The sequence below is a fragment of the Lampetra planeri genome, chromosome 69, assembly GCF_965212315.1.
Source record: "Lampetra planeri chromosome 69, kcLamPlan1.2.h2, whole genome shotgun sequence".
Lineage (NCBI taxonomy): Eukaryota > Metazoa > Chordata > Hyperoartia > Petromyzontiformes > Petromyzontidae > Lampetra > Lampetra planeri.
This window is the reverse complement of record NC_136174.1, coordinates 1,027,654-1,045,798: the sequence shown is the minus strand read 5'-3', so window position 1 is coordinate 1,045,798 and position 18,145 is coordinate 1,027,654. Positions and strand designations below refer to the sequence as shown.

At 46.8% G+C, this 18,145-nt stretch overlaps 1 protein-coding gene across 1 annotated transcript in view; it reads left to right on the top strand.

The window, feature by feature from the left end:
• Window positions 1-5,019: 5,019 nt before the first annotated feature.
• LOC144737467 (E3 ubiquitin/ISG15 ligase TRIM25-like) overlaps window positions 5,020-18,145 on the top strand; it is a 30,226-nt gene continuing 17,100 nt past the window's right edge. The window contains exons 1-5 of the mRNA XM_078620185.1: window positions 5,020-5,661; window positions 6,920-7,015; window positions 8,487-8,720; window positions 9,027-9,049; window positions 9,356-9,450. Coding sequence (XP_078476311.1) covers window positions 5,101-5,661; window positions 6,920-7,015; window positions 8,487-8,720; window positions 9,027-9,049; window positions 9,356-9,450 — 1,009 coding nt within the window. The 5' untranslated portion in view covers window positions 5,020-5,100. The remainder of the gene's footprint in view (window positions 5,662-6,919; window positions 7,016-8,486; window positions 8,721-9,026; window positions 9,050-9,355; window positions 9,451-18,145) is intronic.

Sequence of the window (18,145 nt, the reverse complement as noted above, 5' to 3'; positions counted from 1 at the left end):
ATCGCAAATCAAATGGCAATTGCAATATCTGTCAGAAAAATCGCAATTAGATATTTTCCCCAAATCGTTCAGCCCAACTGCCGGTTCTGGGAGTGGACTCGTCTCGTCTCTGCTGTTGCCTCGTCACCGTCGTCACTGCCGTCTTCACTAGATATTGCGCTGCTGGAAGTTGTTGGCTACCTCAGTCAGCGCCATCAGTGTTTGATGGTTAGGGTTGTGTACAGGCTAGACTAAGTAATGGTAGAGATTGCAAGGACGAGACCGTGGAAGTTGTGAATCAAGAAGGTGCCTCCTAGAAACTCTGTCTCTGAATCGTTGACACTACATTTGGTTTAAGGAGTGGTTATACAATTCAATAAACATTAGGGTATAAGTAGAAATGTCAAAGTTATCCAAGAAGAAGAGCTCCAGTGGCTTCCTAATGATGTAAGAAAAAGCGTTCCAGACTGCCACAGAAGGAGCACATCTAACAGCGCCACACAATACGGTGACCGTCTTGGTTCGATCTAGCAATGTGATTATAACCATTACTGTACGTATATGTTCATAAGTTTCGCTGCCTGGATTTCTGGCTGCCTGCCTGGCTTCTTGGCGGGCAGGCGAGCAAGTGAGCGTATTCAGTGATGACGTCACGGCGCGCATCTGCGTGATGGCGTCAACACAGCACCCCACAGCGTTGAGACAGGTTCCTGCATGGTGCTGACGTCACAATCCTCCCTACCTACCAAATTCAAATCACCATTCACCCCTGGGCGTGTATCCCGCACAAATTAGTGAGATGCGTCATCACGCTATCATATCATACTCAGATCATCATACTAGCAAACTACATTAGGAAAATACGTTGTCTGGCTGGATGGCTGGAGGGAAAGACGGAGGGATGGACAGTCAAGTACAAAGGCCGTGCAGGCTGCTCGTGTTTGGATAGAAAATAAAAATGTTACGTAAAAAAATTCAAAGGTCAAAAACCACACAGCGCGTGCTATTGTCTTCAGTATTACTGTTTATACAAAGTGACTTTTACCTACAGTCTATATAAAGCAATACGCGTACAGTGACACGGACTAATTTGACGTGAGTTTGCGTGTGATCAGACCAGTACTCGCTGTATCTGATTCAACACAAATCCTATAGTAGTCCTCGTTCTGTCTGTCAAGAAAATACACGAATTCTGCTGCAGGGTGCATGTGGCACTTTTATAGACTCACACAGAGATTCATAGACTCACTCACACAGAGACAGACTCACTCACTCAGAGACACATAGACTCATCACATAGAAACCCATAGACTCACACAGAGACCCACACTCCCACAGAGTATCATAGCCACACATACCCATAGACTTACACAGACACCCATTCACTCAATAACACAGTGAGCCATAGACTCCCTCACACAGAGACCCATAGACTTACCACATGTAGCCCCATAGACTCCTCTGTTGGTAGCAAATCGGGGAGCTAGGGCCAAGAGTGGGCAAAAACCAGGAACAGGAGGCACAGGGCATGTGCGGGACATTCGGGAGCAGGGCGAGCTGGAGAATGGTCGTCTGTAGAGTTGTGCGAGAACTCTCACTTTCTGGGTTCTATTGCCGACACGCCATGCACACCAGGTCGGGTCACCCCAGAAAGTCAGTCTATGCCCAGACAAACCAGAGGTGAGAGATTAAACGTTACACTGTCCGTGTCGTCTTGGTCTTCCTGACTTTGGTGGTGCCTTGTGGGTGTGCAAGTGACTTGTTGTTAGGCAGGTAGCTAAATGTATTAGAGGGCTCGTCCCGAACAGGACGCTCTCAGTTTAGAAAACCTCCCGAGTGCCAGCAAGTCCTGCATAGGGACTTCACCCCGAGGAGCCGTCTCCTTGAGCCTTGGGAAGGCCGCATGACCACAACTGGAGGGGGTATTGGGGGGGGGGGTTGCGTAGGGCAAGGGGCCAACTTTAGGTCGTGCTCAAGCCACCGCTGAGTAATTTCTATCATGCACAAAGCGGGTCTCCCTCTAACAGGCGAAATGGGAGACGGTCCAATTTATCTCCGCCCGTGCCGCCAAAGGTCGCAGAAAGGCAGAAAATGTGTAGATTCGCCGTGGGTACGAGGGGCCGACCTTAGCTTGTGTTATCACCACCCCTGTGGAGAGATTCACATATATACATACCCACCCGCAGGTAAGGTTGCCCAAACCCAGTGTGGGATGACAATCCGATGGCACGTGCCGGTGCACTCAGAGGGGGGGGGCAAAGTACCCTCCAGGAGGGCATTGCTCAGAGGAAGTACTGTCCTATATAGGGGCACTGAGAAAGAAACGGAGACCGCCAGAGGCGAGGCCCATCGAGTTTGCAGCCAGGCCCAGTGGCATGGTAGAGGGTCGCACGATGCGCACCCGCAGGAGTTGCTCGCGGAGACGAGCGATGATGGAGCACGAGGGTCTAGCAGTGGCCGGTGCTGCCCCGGGCAGGCATCCGTCGTGCCTTCAAGGCATCAGGTGGAGTTAGTCTGCCAATTCCCCCACCCTGCTTGGGTAGACTTCGAATCACGCCACACTGTATTGATACAGCGGTGGAGTGATAGAGACTGGTAGATCACCAGCACTGTGTTGATACAGCAGTGGAGTGATAGAGACTGGTAGATCACCAGCACTGTATTGATACAGCAGTGGAGTGATAGAGACTGATAGATCAACAGCACTGTATTGATTCAGCAGTGGAGTGATAGAGACTGATAGATCAACAGCACTGTGTTGATTCAGCAGTGGAGTGATAGAGACTGGTAGATCACCAGCACTGTATTGATACAGCAGTGGAGTGATAGAGACTGGTAGATCACCAGCACTGTATTGATACAGCAGTGGAGTGATAGAGACTGGTAGATCACCAGCACTGTATTGATACAGCAGTGGAGTGATAGAGACTGGTAGATCACCAGCACTGTATTGATACAGCAGTGGAGTGATAGAGACTGGTAGATCACCAGCACTGTATTGATACAGCAGTGGAGTGATAGAGACTGATAGATCACCAGCACTGTATTGATACAGCAGTGGAGTGATAGAGACTGGTAGATCACCAGCACTGTATAGATACAGCAGTGGAGTGATAGGGACTGGTAGATCACCAGCACTGTCTTGATACAGCAGTGGAGTGAGAATGAACAACAATAAGACTCGCGAAGCCTGCAGTGAAATAAAAACGACGAATGCATAACAGACACAAAACGTCAGCAGTAGAATGAAAATGGCCGAGTGGTAAAATGCATTGGGAGCCAGCAGCGAGTCGAGACTGACAAATGGAACCCTGGAAGCTCTGCAATGTACGAGTGTGGCATGGCAGTGGATGTGTTGTGTATGTAAGGGATGTTAGGGGTGGGAATGGAGATGGACAGTGGGTTACGGGGCATGGAGGGAATTCCCAACCAAAAGGAGGAAGACAGTGGAGCGGCAACAGTGGAGGAGGGGAGGAGAAGGCGAGGAGATGCAGGAGGGGGCATCAGGGGGCTCGGGGCATTGTGGCGGGGGGAACGGATTGGGAGAGGGCTGTGGGCAAGTGTGGGCTGGGGGTGAATAAAAGACGGACCCCCCCCCCCAACCTCGTATCGGCTCTACTTCACATGGACATTCTGCGGTGTGCGGTGTCAGTGGTTCAGAGCGACTTGCACCGGCTGCACGTGCCAATGTGTACAGTTTTGTGGTGGGAGCGGTGGCGCAGCGGTTAGCGCGGCACGCCGTGCGTCGATTCGGGCAGAGACCCCAATCCCGCTCATGGCCACCACCCACACCAGGGACAGCGTCAGTGATTATCTCAACCGGCTCTGGGCCTCCCCTAGGTCGACTCAGCCTCAAACAGTTACCTGGTGCGGTGTGTAGTAGACATCGGCACTAGGGAGACAAAGGCGGCCGGGTGGGTGTGGTGCTGGCCATTCACCGCCTAGAGTCTGCGTGGGCTACACGGGGGAGCTTTGTCTCTGCACGACACAGAGCAGTGAGCCGCAGCCCACGTGACTGAGTTGAAGGCGAGCAACTCCACAGGCGTCTCACAGCTCGAGAACGAGACACCCGACACATTGTTTACTTGTCTATGGTTCTTGCGGTAAAGTCACGTAGATAGAAAAAAAAATAATAAGATTAAAATAATAAAAATGAAAATAAAGTGACTAAATCTTGATTTGAAGCTTTCGTGACTGCAGGAATCCATACTCGTTGGTTCTTTCGGTAAAGTCACTCCCAGAAAAAATTATATCAATAAAATGAAAAGAATTATTTTTTATTCATTTTACTCTTTGGTTCTTTCGGTAAAGTCACTACGTCACTACGTGACTTTACCGAACGAACCATAGCATATGAATCCCTGCAGTCACGAACGTTTTAAGTCAAATTTTAATTTTTAATTAAGTAATTTAACGATTTAAATAGGCAAGAAAAAGTGGAGCTGAAATAATAAAATATCGTGGAGCAGAGAGGGTAGAGGCAACCGAATGAGAACAAGTATTCATACTGGTGGAATCCGATGAGCTATAAAGCTCTTTTTCACCGATGTCCAGTCGGGGCAGGTCAGAACGTTACAACAACAACAAGCAATACAACAACACGACAGGAGTACAAAGTGTAGGAAAGGTAGACAAATCACTTCGAGACATATTTATAGAGATAAAACTACAAATAATTGTTTTCATACCAGATAAGTCCCCAATGAACTATTAGATATTTTTTCATACGTGACCTGGCGACAAATGATGGCTCAACTTAGTTACTCATCATCATCATCATCACCACATGGAAATGTACAGCAGCAAAATAATCAAAATAATTTAGACGCAACGCGTTTACAAGCAGCCTTCCCCTACGAGTTCAGTTGAGACGACGAGGTGAGTTGAGATATTGAGGTGAGTTCAGATGAGGTGAGGTGTGTGAGGATAGGATTTGAGACGAGGCGACGTGTCATCACATTCCAGGGCGTTTCATCTGATATGCAAATTAAACCGAAAGTGTTTGTACCGTACTTCCCTTTCTCACATTCACGAGGCTTGTTTCTGTTTTTGTGCCTCATGCGCGGCCAGCTACTGCCTGAGCTCCAGCCAACGCCCCTCTCTGAGTGAAGCCACAGGGCCATGGCGAGTGGGGCTTCCAGTGATAGCGAGACTCCAGGGGAGTTGACCTGCCCCATCTGCCTGGACGCCTTCCGCTGCCCCTGCACGCTCAGCTGCGGCCACTCGTTCTGCCTCAAGTGCGTGGAGGGCGCCTGGGATGTGGCCAAGTCCTTCTCCTGCCCCCAGTGCCGAGTGACTTTCCCTCGGAGGCCCAAGCTGAGCAAGAACTTCACGCTCGCCAACCTGGTGGAGCAGCGCAGTGCCGCAGAGAAAATGGCCACCGTGGTCTTGTGTGACTTCTGCAACGATGGCACGACCGCTGCCTCGATGACCTGCCTCAAGTGTGATATATCCTACTGTGCGACTCATGTAAAGCCTCATCAGGAGAACCCGAAGTTCAGGGACCACGTTCTGGTGGATCCAGCCACGAATCCTGAAGAACGAAAGTGCAAGACGCACAGAAAGGAGCTGGAGTTTTACTGCCGACAGGACAAGAGCTTGGTCTGCACAACCTGCACCATCGCAGGAGACCACAAGGGTCACGATGTGGCTACGTTGGATGATGAGCACAAGACACGGGAGGTGAGACGGTCTGCGTGTGTGAGCGGGAGCCTCTCCTGCGTGAGGTCATCATGTCCCAGTACGAACTGAACAATAACATCCAACTAAATATCATTCCTCTCTCAGCTGGCCTTTGTTCATTCACATTTTAACAACTTTAATTTAATATAAGAAATAATACAACAGAAAGTTATAATCAATCCTGTTGTTTGGCAAATTTCTAAATGTGCTCTTAGTATATTTTCTAAAAACGAAGGACTTTAATGCGTACAATGTTTTCTCAAAACGACGAAAGTGCATAGACCGTGGTTTCTATACATGAAGTGATTTGTGGTAGAGAGGAGCATTCCCTAAAATGTAAACGAAATGTAAAACGACTGGGACTGCGTGAGTCGCAGTGCTCACCGCTTGGTAGCCTCGTGTCGGTCTGTGCCAGTTTAGCGCCGCACTCTACAGCAGCTACCGGGTCACTGGACTCCCAGTGTTCCAGAAATATTGCGTGATTTTGACAGAACAAGTATTTCGTGATGGTTTTTATATTTTCATCAAGATTCTCTTCACCGAATTTCTCCGACACTCAACAGAGACATGGAAGTCCCTCCTTGTGCCATGTAAAACTAAACTAAAACTATTTTTTATTTTACCAGGTGAAGCGCACAGTGCTATGAATCTCTTTTTCAGAACCAAACCTGGCAACAAATGACAGCTCCAAGAAGTGGCTTATCAAGTCGAAATTCATAGCAGCCAAATACTCTAAACGCACGTTTCTAAATGTAGAGGAAAACCCGGAGGTCCTGGACAAAAATCCATGCGACCATGGGGAGAACTCCACATATACAGGTGGGATCGAAACCACGACCTCCTATATACCAGGCAAGGCAGATTAACATTTCGCGGCGCCTTTTCCACCCACTGCTCAGGTAGCCTCACCCACTGCTCAAGTAGCAGTGGAGAGTGATTGGGTCCACAGGTTTAGGTTGCTGCGCATGCTATCCGAGCCCAGCTATACGTATGCTGAACTTCTTTCGCACGAAACGTAACCAACCGTGCTTATCGGAGGTGCAGGGAAATGAAAACTAAACGCAAAATGCTGCAGGAGGCGTTTGAGCTCCTCGTGAAATCGGTTTCCTGCAGCGCTCGCCCCTCCAGCCTCCATCGCTGCACAGGGTCGCAGCAGCCTGGAGATGGAACCGTCACTGTGGAGGGGTCCGCGTGGAGCGGGGGTGAGAGGGGGCGCTCAGAGAGTGAGTGGAGTCTCCCCTGGTGACGTCTCTCACAGAAACAAGTGGGAGAGGAGACGCGGGCGGTGGAGGAGAAGAGGAAGGAGGCGGAGGAGTCCGTGAAGCGGATGGAGGCCGCTCGCAGGGACGTGCAGGTACCGCGTCTGGACCGGACCCTGTGACCTCGTAACTCCACTCTGAGTAGGGTTTGTGATGGAGGACAACTCCATTCATTCACGTTGACTTCCATAGGCTCTGAACACATCGTGGGACTAAAGACACAAGGTCAATGCGCATCAATACCCAGACAAGCAAATAAGTGGTTCTCATCTCCAATGAGGAACTGAATTAGTCGTGGAAATTCCACATCCTTAGGATGGGGGCCTGATATCCCCATGTGAACTGCCATTTCATCTTCTGTTATATATGTCTATTCTGGCCAGATGAGGTAGTGCATACCTGTTATCCAGTACATTGGTGGCAGGGTTCACGTAATATATATGTTTACAATATGTATCGCATTGTGCTATGAACCCAAGTCACCTGAGATCAACTCCCAGCGATGACTAACATCAGTAGCGAGAAATATCTGTAAAGCCACAACCACGCAATACACTGAATGCACGCAGTGTGCCTTATAAGATGTGCATATTAACGTAACCTATTCACATAGTACACTCCCATTCAGTATATTGAAATGTGCTATGTGAGAATAAAAGTTAATTTGAATTTAAATAAAGTATCCTACAAAGCACAGAGACACTTCGAGGTACGGTCACCAAGTTGCATGTCCAGTTCTCATCGGTGCACCGAACTTATCACTGCTCAGTCACGAAACCCAGCTCTCGTGTCTAGTCCCAGCTGGGCTTGTTTTGTGATAGGAATACAGCGTGGAAGCGTTGCTGATCAGGTAGCTTCAATTATGACAATTTGCTTTGTCACTCTGCTTGCATTACACGCACCTTGTGCAACTCTCCGAAAAGATGGGGTTCATATTTAATGATCATTTAAATTCCTTATTTTTCTCAGATTTGTGATGTCATATTTGCGATTGAGTCCTGTGTAATTTGCAGGGTTATGAAAGGTGACAATTGTATTGTTCATTGGCTACTGAGGCCCTCGTGTACAGGAGGGGTTCATCCTCCATAAGGTCACCAGGGTTGCAGGTCAAAACGTCTCCCATTGTGTGGGTTGCATGGCCACAGTGGCAATACTGTGGATTGATGTTAATGCATCTCTATGGGTCTCGATGGGTCTCTATGGATTTATGAGTGTCTCCATGGGTTTATTATACAGTCCATAGTCTGGGTTGTATGACCACAGTCACACTGCCCTATATTGACTCAAATGAGTATATATGCATCTCTATTTGTCTTCATGTGTCTGTATTTCTCTATGGGTCTCTACATCTGAGTCTCTATGTATCTCTATGGATTGCGAGGTATATCTACGTGTCTCTATAGGTTTACTTTATTGCCCATAGTTTGCGTTGTGTGGCCACATTCGCTTGTACATTTATGATTCCGGAAAGAGAGGTGTAAACGCCACCTCCCTAAGACATAGATCAACCGTTGCGAGATTAACTCCTTGAATTATTTAATGAACACAAATCACACGCCCTGGCAGGGATCGATGACCGGGGTGAGGCAGCGAATCAATGGCGAGTTCGCCCGCATGAGAGCAGCTCTGGACGAGGACGAGAAGGCGGCTCTGGCTCGTGCATCCAAGAAGGAGCACGAGCTGCTGACCCAGATCGAGAAGAACATCGCTCACTACCAGCGCGAGATCGGCGAGCTCCAGGCAGCAGCCACTCGTCTGGAGGGCCTAGCGCAGGAGAGGGACTCGCTCGCCTTCCTGCAGGTGAGCGATGAGTCTCTGGTGTCGCTATTTGCACAGAGCCCTCGACAGCATCAGAGTTGAGGATCGTGAATGAGGTTTTCACATCGACTGCGCTTTGTCACGCACGGCCTGAACTTCCGCCTGGTCCTTGCGTGCTGTCATCCCCACTCACGACGATGTCTGCAATGTAAGTCAGTGTTGATGCTCATGAGGTCATGAGCCAAGACTTTGTGTTGTAAATTCCACCCGCGGTGTTGCAGTGGAACTCCACTGATCACAAGGAATTGGAGGTAGAGTCACAGTAATGCATCTATCTCTCTCCCACAGGGGCACCTGGAGGAGACGTGCAGGTAAAAGACGACTATCACTCACGACTCGACACACGACAACATGGGACTGAGTATGGGGCACGGCCAGTGAGACACTGGCTGTGTGGGGATGCTGTGTGATGATGCTGTCAGTGGTGAAACTGTGAGTGGTTGTGTTGATTGTGATGATGCTTCGAGTGATCATGCTGTATGTGGTGATGCTGTGAATGATTGTGATGTGAGTCGTGATGCTTTGTGTGATGTGTGTCTATGTGATGGAGCTGTGGTGATCCTATGAGTGATGATAATCTATGTGTGAAAGTGGCCGTGTCTGATCTGCTTTCACAGGATAGGGCGGGCTACAGCAGCTCCACCCTCAGCTCCCAGCCAAGAGGACATTGCCTCGCTTAAAGGCACCGAGGAAACTGTGGCCAAATTCCTGTGTGAGTTCTTGATCACCGTGTGTGTGTGCACGAGGTCGATTCAGCCTAAATAATTACCTGGTGTTGTGTATAAACATCACCACTAGAGAGACAAAGGTGGCCAGGCGTAGTGCTGGCCCCTCATGTGTCGTGCCAGCTTTCAAAGGTGCTGATTTGCCCCGACAGTCTGTTAAGGCAACACGGGGAATATTTATCTTTGTTTACATCATGGAACTTGATGCGGTGTGAACAAAATCGCCACTAGGGAGACAAAGGTGGTCGGGCGTGGTGCTGGCCACCCACGTTTTTGTGTGCCGTGCCGGTCTTCGTAGACACTCGCTAAAAGCACTTGCCCCAATGGTCTGTTTAGGCTACACAGGGGATCTTACACATCCCAATGCAGGACCCTACTTAACAACACCATGAGACTCAGTGTGGCGTTCTTGTGTAAATAATCAGCATTACGAGTCTGGGGTAATTGTGATGTTGAGATGGAGTGTGTGCCTGTGAATGTGTCTGTGCATTTGTGTGTGGGGGGAGTGGTGGCATAGTGGTTAGCACACTGCACTACGAACCCAGTTACCTGGGTTTGATTACCCGTGTTGTATATGTGGGTATCAAAATTTGTTATGTTGCATGCGTGCGTGGGTGAAATTATTATGTTGTATATGTGGGTTATGAATATTCAGTGAAAATAATAATAATCAAATGAAATTTGACCAAATGTGTAATTATCCGGAAATATGTTAATTTATGTAATTATGCACATTTAATTATGCCAATTCGAGAGGTAATCGTAGTAATTATGCGAGTGGGTGTAATTATGATAATGCAAGTCGTTATGATAACCAGACCCCGCCTCGGTGACGAGGGTGGGTTATCGATCGGAATAAGGCAATTAATCGTATGCAGTTATGCAGGTGTGGTGTAAGTATACAAGATTAACTTAGATTAACTCGGCATCGTTGTCTAGGTTCGTCTCATTCTCGCTTATATTTTAGGTCCCCGGTTCACCCCGTTATCACTTTAACATTTACTGAGTATGTATTAGTGTGTTTATTAAGGTCACCAAGTTCAGATCTCAACGCAGAAGCAGATCTTATGCATAGATTTCAGGAAAGAATCACACAACCACTTCTGTATTAATCAATTTATTACTAATTCAACCTCAACTATGATATAGTATGCGAACTCTCAATCCCGGAACGTCAACACGGCATCAATACAGTATCATCAATGATTGTCTGATTTCACTTTGACAACGGCACATGTATCCCGCATAACGCGATGGTTGTTAGTGAGAGAGAGTCGTTAAAACATGCAAATACTATGCTAAGAAAAACCTTAACGTTAATGAATGATTACTCAATATTGTTCACGCAGTACCGTACTCCTTATTGATAGGATGCGAGTATGCGCGGCGATTATGACTGAAAGATACTTGAAAGATTATACGGCGATAAAAAAAAAGACACAATCAAAAACAGTTATTATTCTTAAAGGCATCAACAGATACATCGGCAGGTTATCTGACAACAGAATGGCTCGGAGTAAGGGCCTGCGACGGTGCTCCTTTTCCGAAGATCGTTATCTTATCAAGTTTACTAATTGGGGACCAGATCACCTGATAAGGATCTGGTGGGCCACCACTCCCCACGTGAGCGTGGCTTGGCGGAAGGAGGTGCCAAGAATCAATTCGTATTGATGGATCTGTTGGGAATTTATGCGATTAAGAGTACAGCCCACTAAGTATTAAAGATAAAAATTACGAACACTCTTATAAACGACGGATGGCCATCACTCGGTCTCGAGTGTTTTTGAGTGGTAAGAGTTGTCTTGAATAGTCAGTGTTCGGAGTCGGTTCTTTATGTCAAACAGACGCCTGGTGGTCGTGTGGTGAGGGGGCGGTGCGCGTCATACGTATCAGTCGCTCCCCTGTCGCCGTGGTGAATTGGTTGGATGCCTGTTGATACGCTGTCGTAGTTCGGAACCCGGTCGGTAGGTGGCGCCCACAGCTCGCTCGCAGCGTGCAATGTTGGGTCGTCGCCTCGTCGCCAAACCGCGATTGTCAGCTGCAGCAGAGACCTCCGACTCGGCAGAGGTTGACCCACGCAGGCCGAGTTGAGCTGTCAAGCGGGTCTTGCCCGCCTGCAGAGGAGATGGGGAGCCGCTTGAGTCGAGCCCCGAGAGCCGGCTCCGGTGAGCCGATCGAACTCGGCTGAGTCCCAGACGAGCTGAAGAGTCGAGCCGACCCGCTGGTCGCAGCTCGCTCCTGAGTCGACCCTCCCGGTCGAACTCCTGAGCCGACCCTCCCGGTCGAACTCCTGAGCCGACCCACTGGTCGAACTCGGCTGATGAGTTGACCCTCCTGGTCGAACTGGTTTCCAATGCTCAGGGTCCTTTCTTTTATGCCGAAAAATCCCTTTGGGTCCTGCCCACAAGGCGGGGTTTCTTTCGATTTTTGCTGTGTCAGGATCTGTCCGTAGGTAGGGGTGTCCATGTGTGTGTCCGTACGTCCGTGTCCTTGTGTGCATCACCCACGGTATATTCCGTTGTCATACTCCCTCCATAAAATCCACGAGCAAACAATCAGATGTTACAAATTGCCTCGAAGTCGTCTCTCTGTCTGGGTGCAATATTATCTCTTGTCTGGCCTTCTTCATGAACCAAAACACAGACGTTACAAATCGTCTCAGAGGCGCCTCTGTCCGTGTTGCACGACCTGGAGGGAGGGGCACACTCCCTCCGACCCTCACAGACGCACAAAGACATGGTTAAAAAGTTTTAAATTAACATTTGTCCCTTACCATTTCCCAGTTATGATTCTGTATGTAACCTAAGGTGTGTCGTTTCCCATCGTGGTGCTTGACCAAAGTGGAGGTGCCTCCCCGAGCGCATACACACTCCCATCCCGCGCTGCGGGGATACAAAGACGGCCGGGATCTCCCTTTCTCTCCGACCCTGGGTTTAACATCGCTCTTTTATTATGTATTTTATTTCGACCTGGTGGTGATTTATCCCGCTATCCTGGCTTTTCATAAGTTTTACTTTTGTCTTTTCATGCATAGGCTTATTATTATTAATTTATTTCCGATATCTTAGGTTAAGGGGTAAGTTTCTTGATCCTAGGAATTCGTATTCCTTGGTGTCTGCATGGTTATATAAGCGGAATATAGTTGACGGTGAATAGCGTTAACATTGATGTTATGTACGATATTATGTATTGTGATGTCTTTAACTTAACTTGTTGGTCAGGGCTTTACTGACATGAAGTTGCATTTCATAGCCTCGCAGTCTTTGCCTCACTGTCTCTGCTCGCCGTTGTTGTTGCTGTCCAGCTGACGCCGTTAACTCAAGGCCTCATTAATTTCCGTCACTCCTTGTAGGTGAGGGCGGTTGAACCTTGGAGTCAGTTCTGGTTTTTGTCTGCCTGCTTCTTCTGATGTCCCCTGACCCCGGGAGTTATTATTTCTACTTTTATGGCCTGTCGAAGCCCGACTCGCTGTTGCTGGGCTGGTGGGTCGCTGGGTTGGTGTGTTCCCGGCTTTTTTTGCTTACGTTTGCAGTTCGCCGTGCTCTTAATTTCCTTCCCTCTTCAACCTTATATCGACTATTCGCTCCTGTCTGGGTGCGATTCAATTTTGACTTAGGAAGGTTCTGATTGTCATATGCTTCGGGTCGAGTTGTATAAAAAGTATTAAAGTATGGAAATAACATTTCATATTGACTTAATGATGGTGATGGTTCAGTAGGCGTAACTTGTGGCCTGGTTTAATTGGAGTGGGTGTGAATATCAATAACTTTAGCCTACCCTGTTGTTAAATTCTGACTTTAACGTTACTTTAATAGCAATACAGAATAATTGAGCTTTTCGTCTTAACTAGGCGAACGCGAACTTCTGGTGACCCCCGCAGCCTTGTTATTCAGCTGAGTCTGCATCCTTGAGATATACAACGCTCTTATTCGTCTCACTGTGGCCATCCAACCTTCTGCTCTGGGAGTGTTATTCTTAATTTCAGGTCAAAGGCCCCCTCACGTTCAGCCGTGCAGGGTTGTTTAAATCATCCCCCCCTGTGTACACAGCCTTGAGCTGACCCACTTCGTTTGACCACTCACCCTGGATTTATCTTTCCTTGAGGCAAGGTTGCAAATTCTGTCATCCTAGCCCTCCTCCAGTTCATTACTTAACAACACCTGGTGTTTTGCAGTTTGCTGCGCTTTGGGGTGTTTTCATTCATTATATATCAAGTAAAAAGATAATATATAAAAATATCAAGTTTGGAAGAAGAGTTTAGTATACAACATTCCGCCCTTTTAAAAATGACCAGTGGTCAAATGGCCACGGGTTATTTTTAAAAAAATGTATACCCTTCTTCCATCATGAACCATCGATTATCCTCAAGTTTTGCTGCTATTTCCTTACAACGCGCGCGTACGTGTCACAACTTAACATGGTTATATGTGACAAGAGAGAGGAAAAAAAAAATATATTCTAAAGGAAGGTAACACGATAAGGGAGGGAGAAATTATTCTATTGACTATGTGTTATAGCAGATATCGTTAAAAAGATAGTTTCTACGGTTATTCTTGGGTGGCATCATCAGGCCTTGGCTCCCTTCTAGCTTGGCAAGGTACGTTAGCAGGAGCGTGAGCAGGAGGGCTGCCATTTCCTGGAAAACATGTTACACATTATTGTAGTGTGATATGCCCATTAGTTTAGTTCCCCAGAGATTGGTGTTTTATTCTGAGTTAATTTTTTTATGTCCTAAGGTTAAGCGTTATTATGTTTCCACTTAAGCTTTCTGGAATTCGTACTCTTTAGTTTTTATTATTTTATTTTTTTTGGAAGGTCGTGTAGGTAGGAAACATATAATAATAGAAAAAAAAATATTATTGTTTGTTGGTTAATTCTTTGTTAAGTTTCTACTTTTCGGTAAGGAAAACGTTAAGAAAACGCGAAGTTTCAACCGTTATTTATCCTGCCCTTATCTGTATATCTCCAGATGTCTTGGGAGGCTAGTCCATACATCTTTTGTCCATCTGGATGTCCATGACCTCTTTGTGACCGAACTCTCAACATTTTAACCGCCCTCCATGTTTCATGGATTCCTGGTGTTCTTGTGAGGAGAAGTGAGTTGTTTTCATTAATTGATTAAAAAAAGGTATATATATATAGATTTAAAAAAATATTATATTTTTTTGAATTGTTCTTAATTAAAAAAAAATAGACACAACAATCCGCCCGTTTGAAAATTATCAGGGGTCGATTTGGCCACTGGCGAATTTCCAAACCAAGTAAATGCCCCTTTTTTTTGTGTTATGAATCTATAAGCCGCCCTCACTCTCGGCGGTTATTTCTTACGACGCGCGCATATGTATCACAATCGTAACATGGTTACATTTGAAATAAGCAAAAGAAATAAAACACAACGTTAAACATCGGTATCACCAGTTACATGGTTCTCATCCCTCATAACTCCGACGGATATTAATTTTTTTTGTTTTTGCTAAATCCTGGGAAACGCTAGGTAGCGGTTTCGAACGCATTTTTGCGTTAATTCCCTCCTGTTACATCCTTGCAATCTTTTTACCAAGTTCTGAGTGTCTGGTTTACCACTTATCAGTTTGATCATTCGATCACGGTTTTCCGGTTCGTTTTTGTAATTTCCCCTCTCACTCTCTCGCGTCGTGGGAGTGTGTGGTGTAAAATTGTGCTGCACATAATCAGAATTCGCGCACACAACCAACTTCTGTACTCCGTCATCACTGGCATTCGCTCTCTCTGCGATTACATGCACATTTGCCGAGTCAGTTTGTCGATTTAATTCTGTCCCTCGTAATGTTGCCCTCTTTGTTTTTACGAGTGTGTTGGATTCCAACACCATTCCCGATACGTCATGGACATTCGTCTCCATTTTAGCACTCCGATCCACATAAATTTTGGTTTCCCTTGGATATTTTCCATTCAAAGGCTCATGCCTGCGCTCCTCAGGGCGTGTCCCTGCTGTCGGTTTTTGTACTGTCCGATCACGCTTCAATGCAACCCTGTCCTTGTATTCGATCCGCGCGTCATTTACGGGAGCACTGTCCACGTTTTTGCCCGCCCTGTCACTTGCAGCCTGCCCGTATTCCTCATTGAGCTTCGGGTTTAATACCTCGGCGGGTGGGGCGCGTGTTGGCCGCTCGCTCGCGCTCACTGTGGGTTGTTTATCATGTCTTTGGACCGCATTCTGTGTTATTCCTCTATTCCCTCCTGGTATAGCCGGTGGAGGAATTGGTCGGAATTGGACCGATTGTGTTTGACCTCCCATCCTGCGATTCCTCTGAATGTTCGCATCCATACCTCCGCGGTCTGTGTAACACCTTCCCGCTAGGTGGTTATCTTGCCATCTCTGTGCGTAATTTGAACCTTGCGTGTGTCGTGGGATGGGGTGTTGGTATGGTTCTGTTCTGAACCTCCCCCTCCTGCGATTCCTCTGAATGTCCGGCTTTGTGCCGCTCTCATTCTCGTGCCAACCTCTCTCTGGGTTATTTTGCCATGTGTGCGTGCGTGTTTGCTCCGTCCTGCATTGTGGGACTGCTCGGTGATTTTTATTCCTCTCTGAGAGGCTGGGTTCTTTATCCCTCTCCCTGTGTTCTGGATCCGAATTATGATTCTTAGCTCTGTATAACCATGCCATGTACGCCTTGCTCTCTATGCGGCGTAAGGATGCGGTTTCTGGATTCACAACCATTCTCACCCTTTCGGTAATCTCTGGGCTCAAGGATTCAAAAAACATAATTTTGAACATTTATCTCCTTCGTGGTATTGATTCACATCGCCTGCGTAATACGCTCTTTTAAATTGTACGAGGTAGTCACGTGGATCTTGGTCCATGCCCTGGGTCATCGATTTTACAGCATAAAACCCCTCAGTGAGTGTCGAATATTCTCCAAACTTCCGAATCACTGCCAGGCTCAGTTGTTTAAAATCATTTCTAACCTTGTGTGGTAGTGACTTTACCCATGGGATAGAATCTTTATTTAAGCTTCGTTTCAACAAACTCGCTTTTTCATCCCGTCTCATCAACCCTCTAATCATTGCCTCCTCTTCCACTGTCGCGATATGTGTGTGGATATCCATGGACTTATTGTGGGGGTCAAAATCGGGAATTCTGACTAGAGCCTTGTCCATCAATTTAAGGGTTTTACTGGTGAATAGGTATTCCGAAAGTTGATTGCCGTCAGCGTCATCATCAACCAAGTTATCATCAGGCCATCTGTCACTTTTATCTGTTCTGTGTGGGGCGTGATTAAGCGGTGTGCATTTTCTGTGTGCGCGCCCAATGCCGTGTCGCTCGTGTTGCCATTTCCCTTCAGTTTTTTCCTCTGCCCTTAGCGGAGCACGTCCTGTCGACTTTACTTTAACATTTTGCTTCCCTCTATCTGTGAAGTTGTCAATCTCACATGTTTTTGTTTGCATATGTATCTCTCCATCCCTTCTCTCGAATGAGTGTGATTTAATGTTACTTCCACATTTATTCTGTGGATCCCCATCTGTGAGTTCCGCTGGTGTCGCGAGCCCTGATTTCTCCTCCCTTACGATGGTGTGAGGACATTTTTCCTCGTTTATTAGAGACGATTTCTCTCCTGTTTCCTTTCCAAATTTTCCTTTATTCCACCATCCCTGACTGTATGCCTGTGTGAGGAGGAATGAGTCCTGTCCTGCCTTCTCTGCAGTTTTTGCATCGTGTTCGCCTTTGTTACATTTTATCCAGTCAATTAGTTTCCCCCGAGGTGTGTTCGTGTTATCGATACAGCTCCCTCCCCATATGTCTCTCTGACTGTACTGCTTTGTAACAGATTGGTCGGTACGTTTTAATACGAGCTCCCCGTACCCCGTCACCCATTCAAAAATTATTCTTAATCCTATCATCTCAAGCGGCAGGAGTTACTTTGACATTCCTTTTCAGAGTACTTATAAACAATTGTATCACAGGATGCGTCAGTTCAACTCGAGCAAATAATTTCAGCCCAGCTGTCTTTGTTATACTCTGCTACTCTGGTATTTCCCTTCAGAGCGCGTACATACCCCCGTTTATAATCACAAGGCAACGTTAGTTCACAACACTTTGATTAACACAACAGTGATTCGTTCCTGAATTCATGCACAACTGTCTGCGAGAGATCCCGGACAAGAGCCCCCATTATGTTGTATATGTTGGGTATGAACATTTTGATGTGTTGTATGCGTGCGTGGGTGAAATTATTATGTTGTATTTGTGGGTTATGAATATTCAGTGAAAATAATAATAATCAAATGAAATTTGGCCAAATGTGTAATTATCCGGAAATATGTTAATTTTATGTAATTATGCACATTTAATTATGCCAATTCGAGAGGTAATTGTAGTAATTATGCGAGTGGGTGTAATTATGATGATGCAAGTCGTTATGATAACCAGACCCCGCCTCGGTGACGAGGGTGGGTTATCGATCGGAATAAGGCAATTAATCGTATGCAGTTATGCAGGTGTGGTGTAAGTATGCAAGATTAACTTAAATTAACTCGGCATCGTTGTCTAGGTTCGTCTTATTCTCGCTTATTTTAGGTCCCCGGTTCGCCCCGTTATCGCTTTAACATTTACTGAGTATGTGTAAGTGTGTTTATTAAGGTCACCAAGTTCAGATCTCAACGCAGAAGCAGATCTTATGCATAGACTTCAGGAAAGAATCA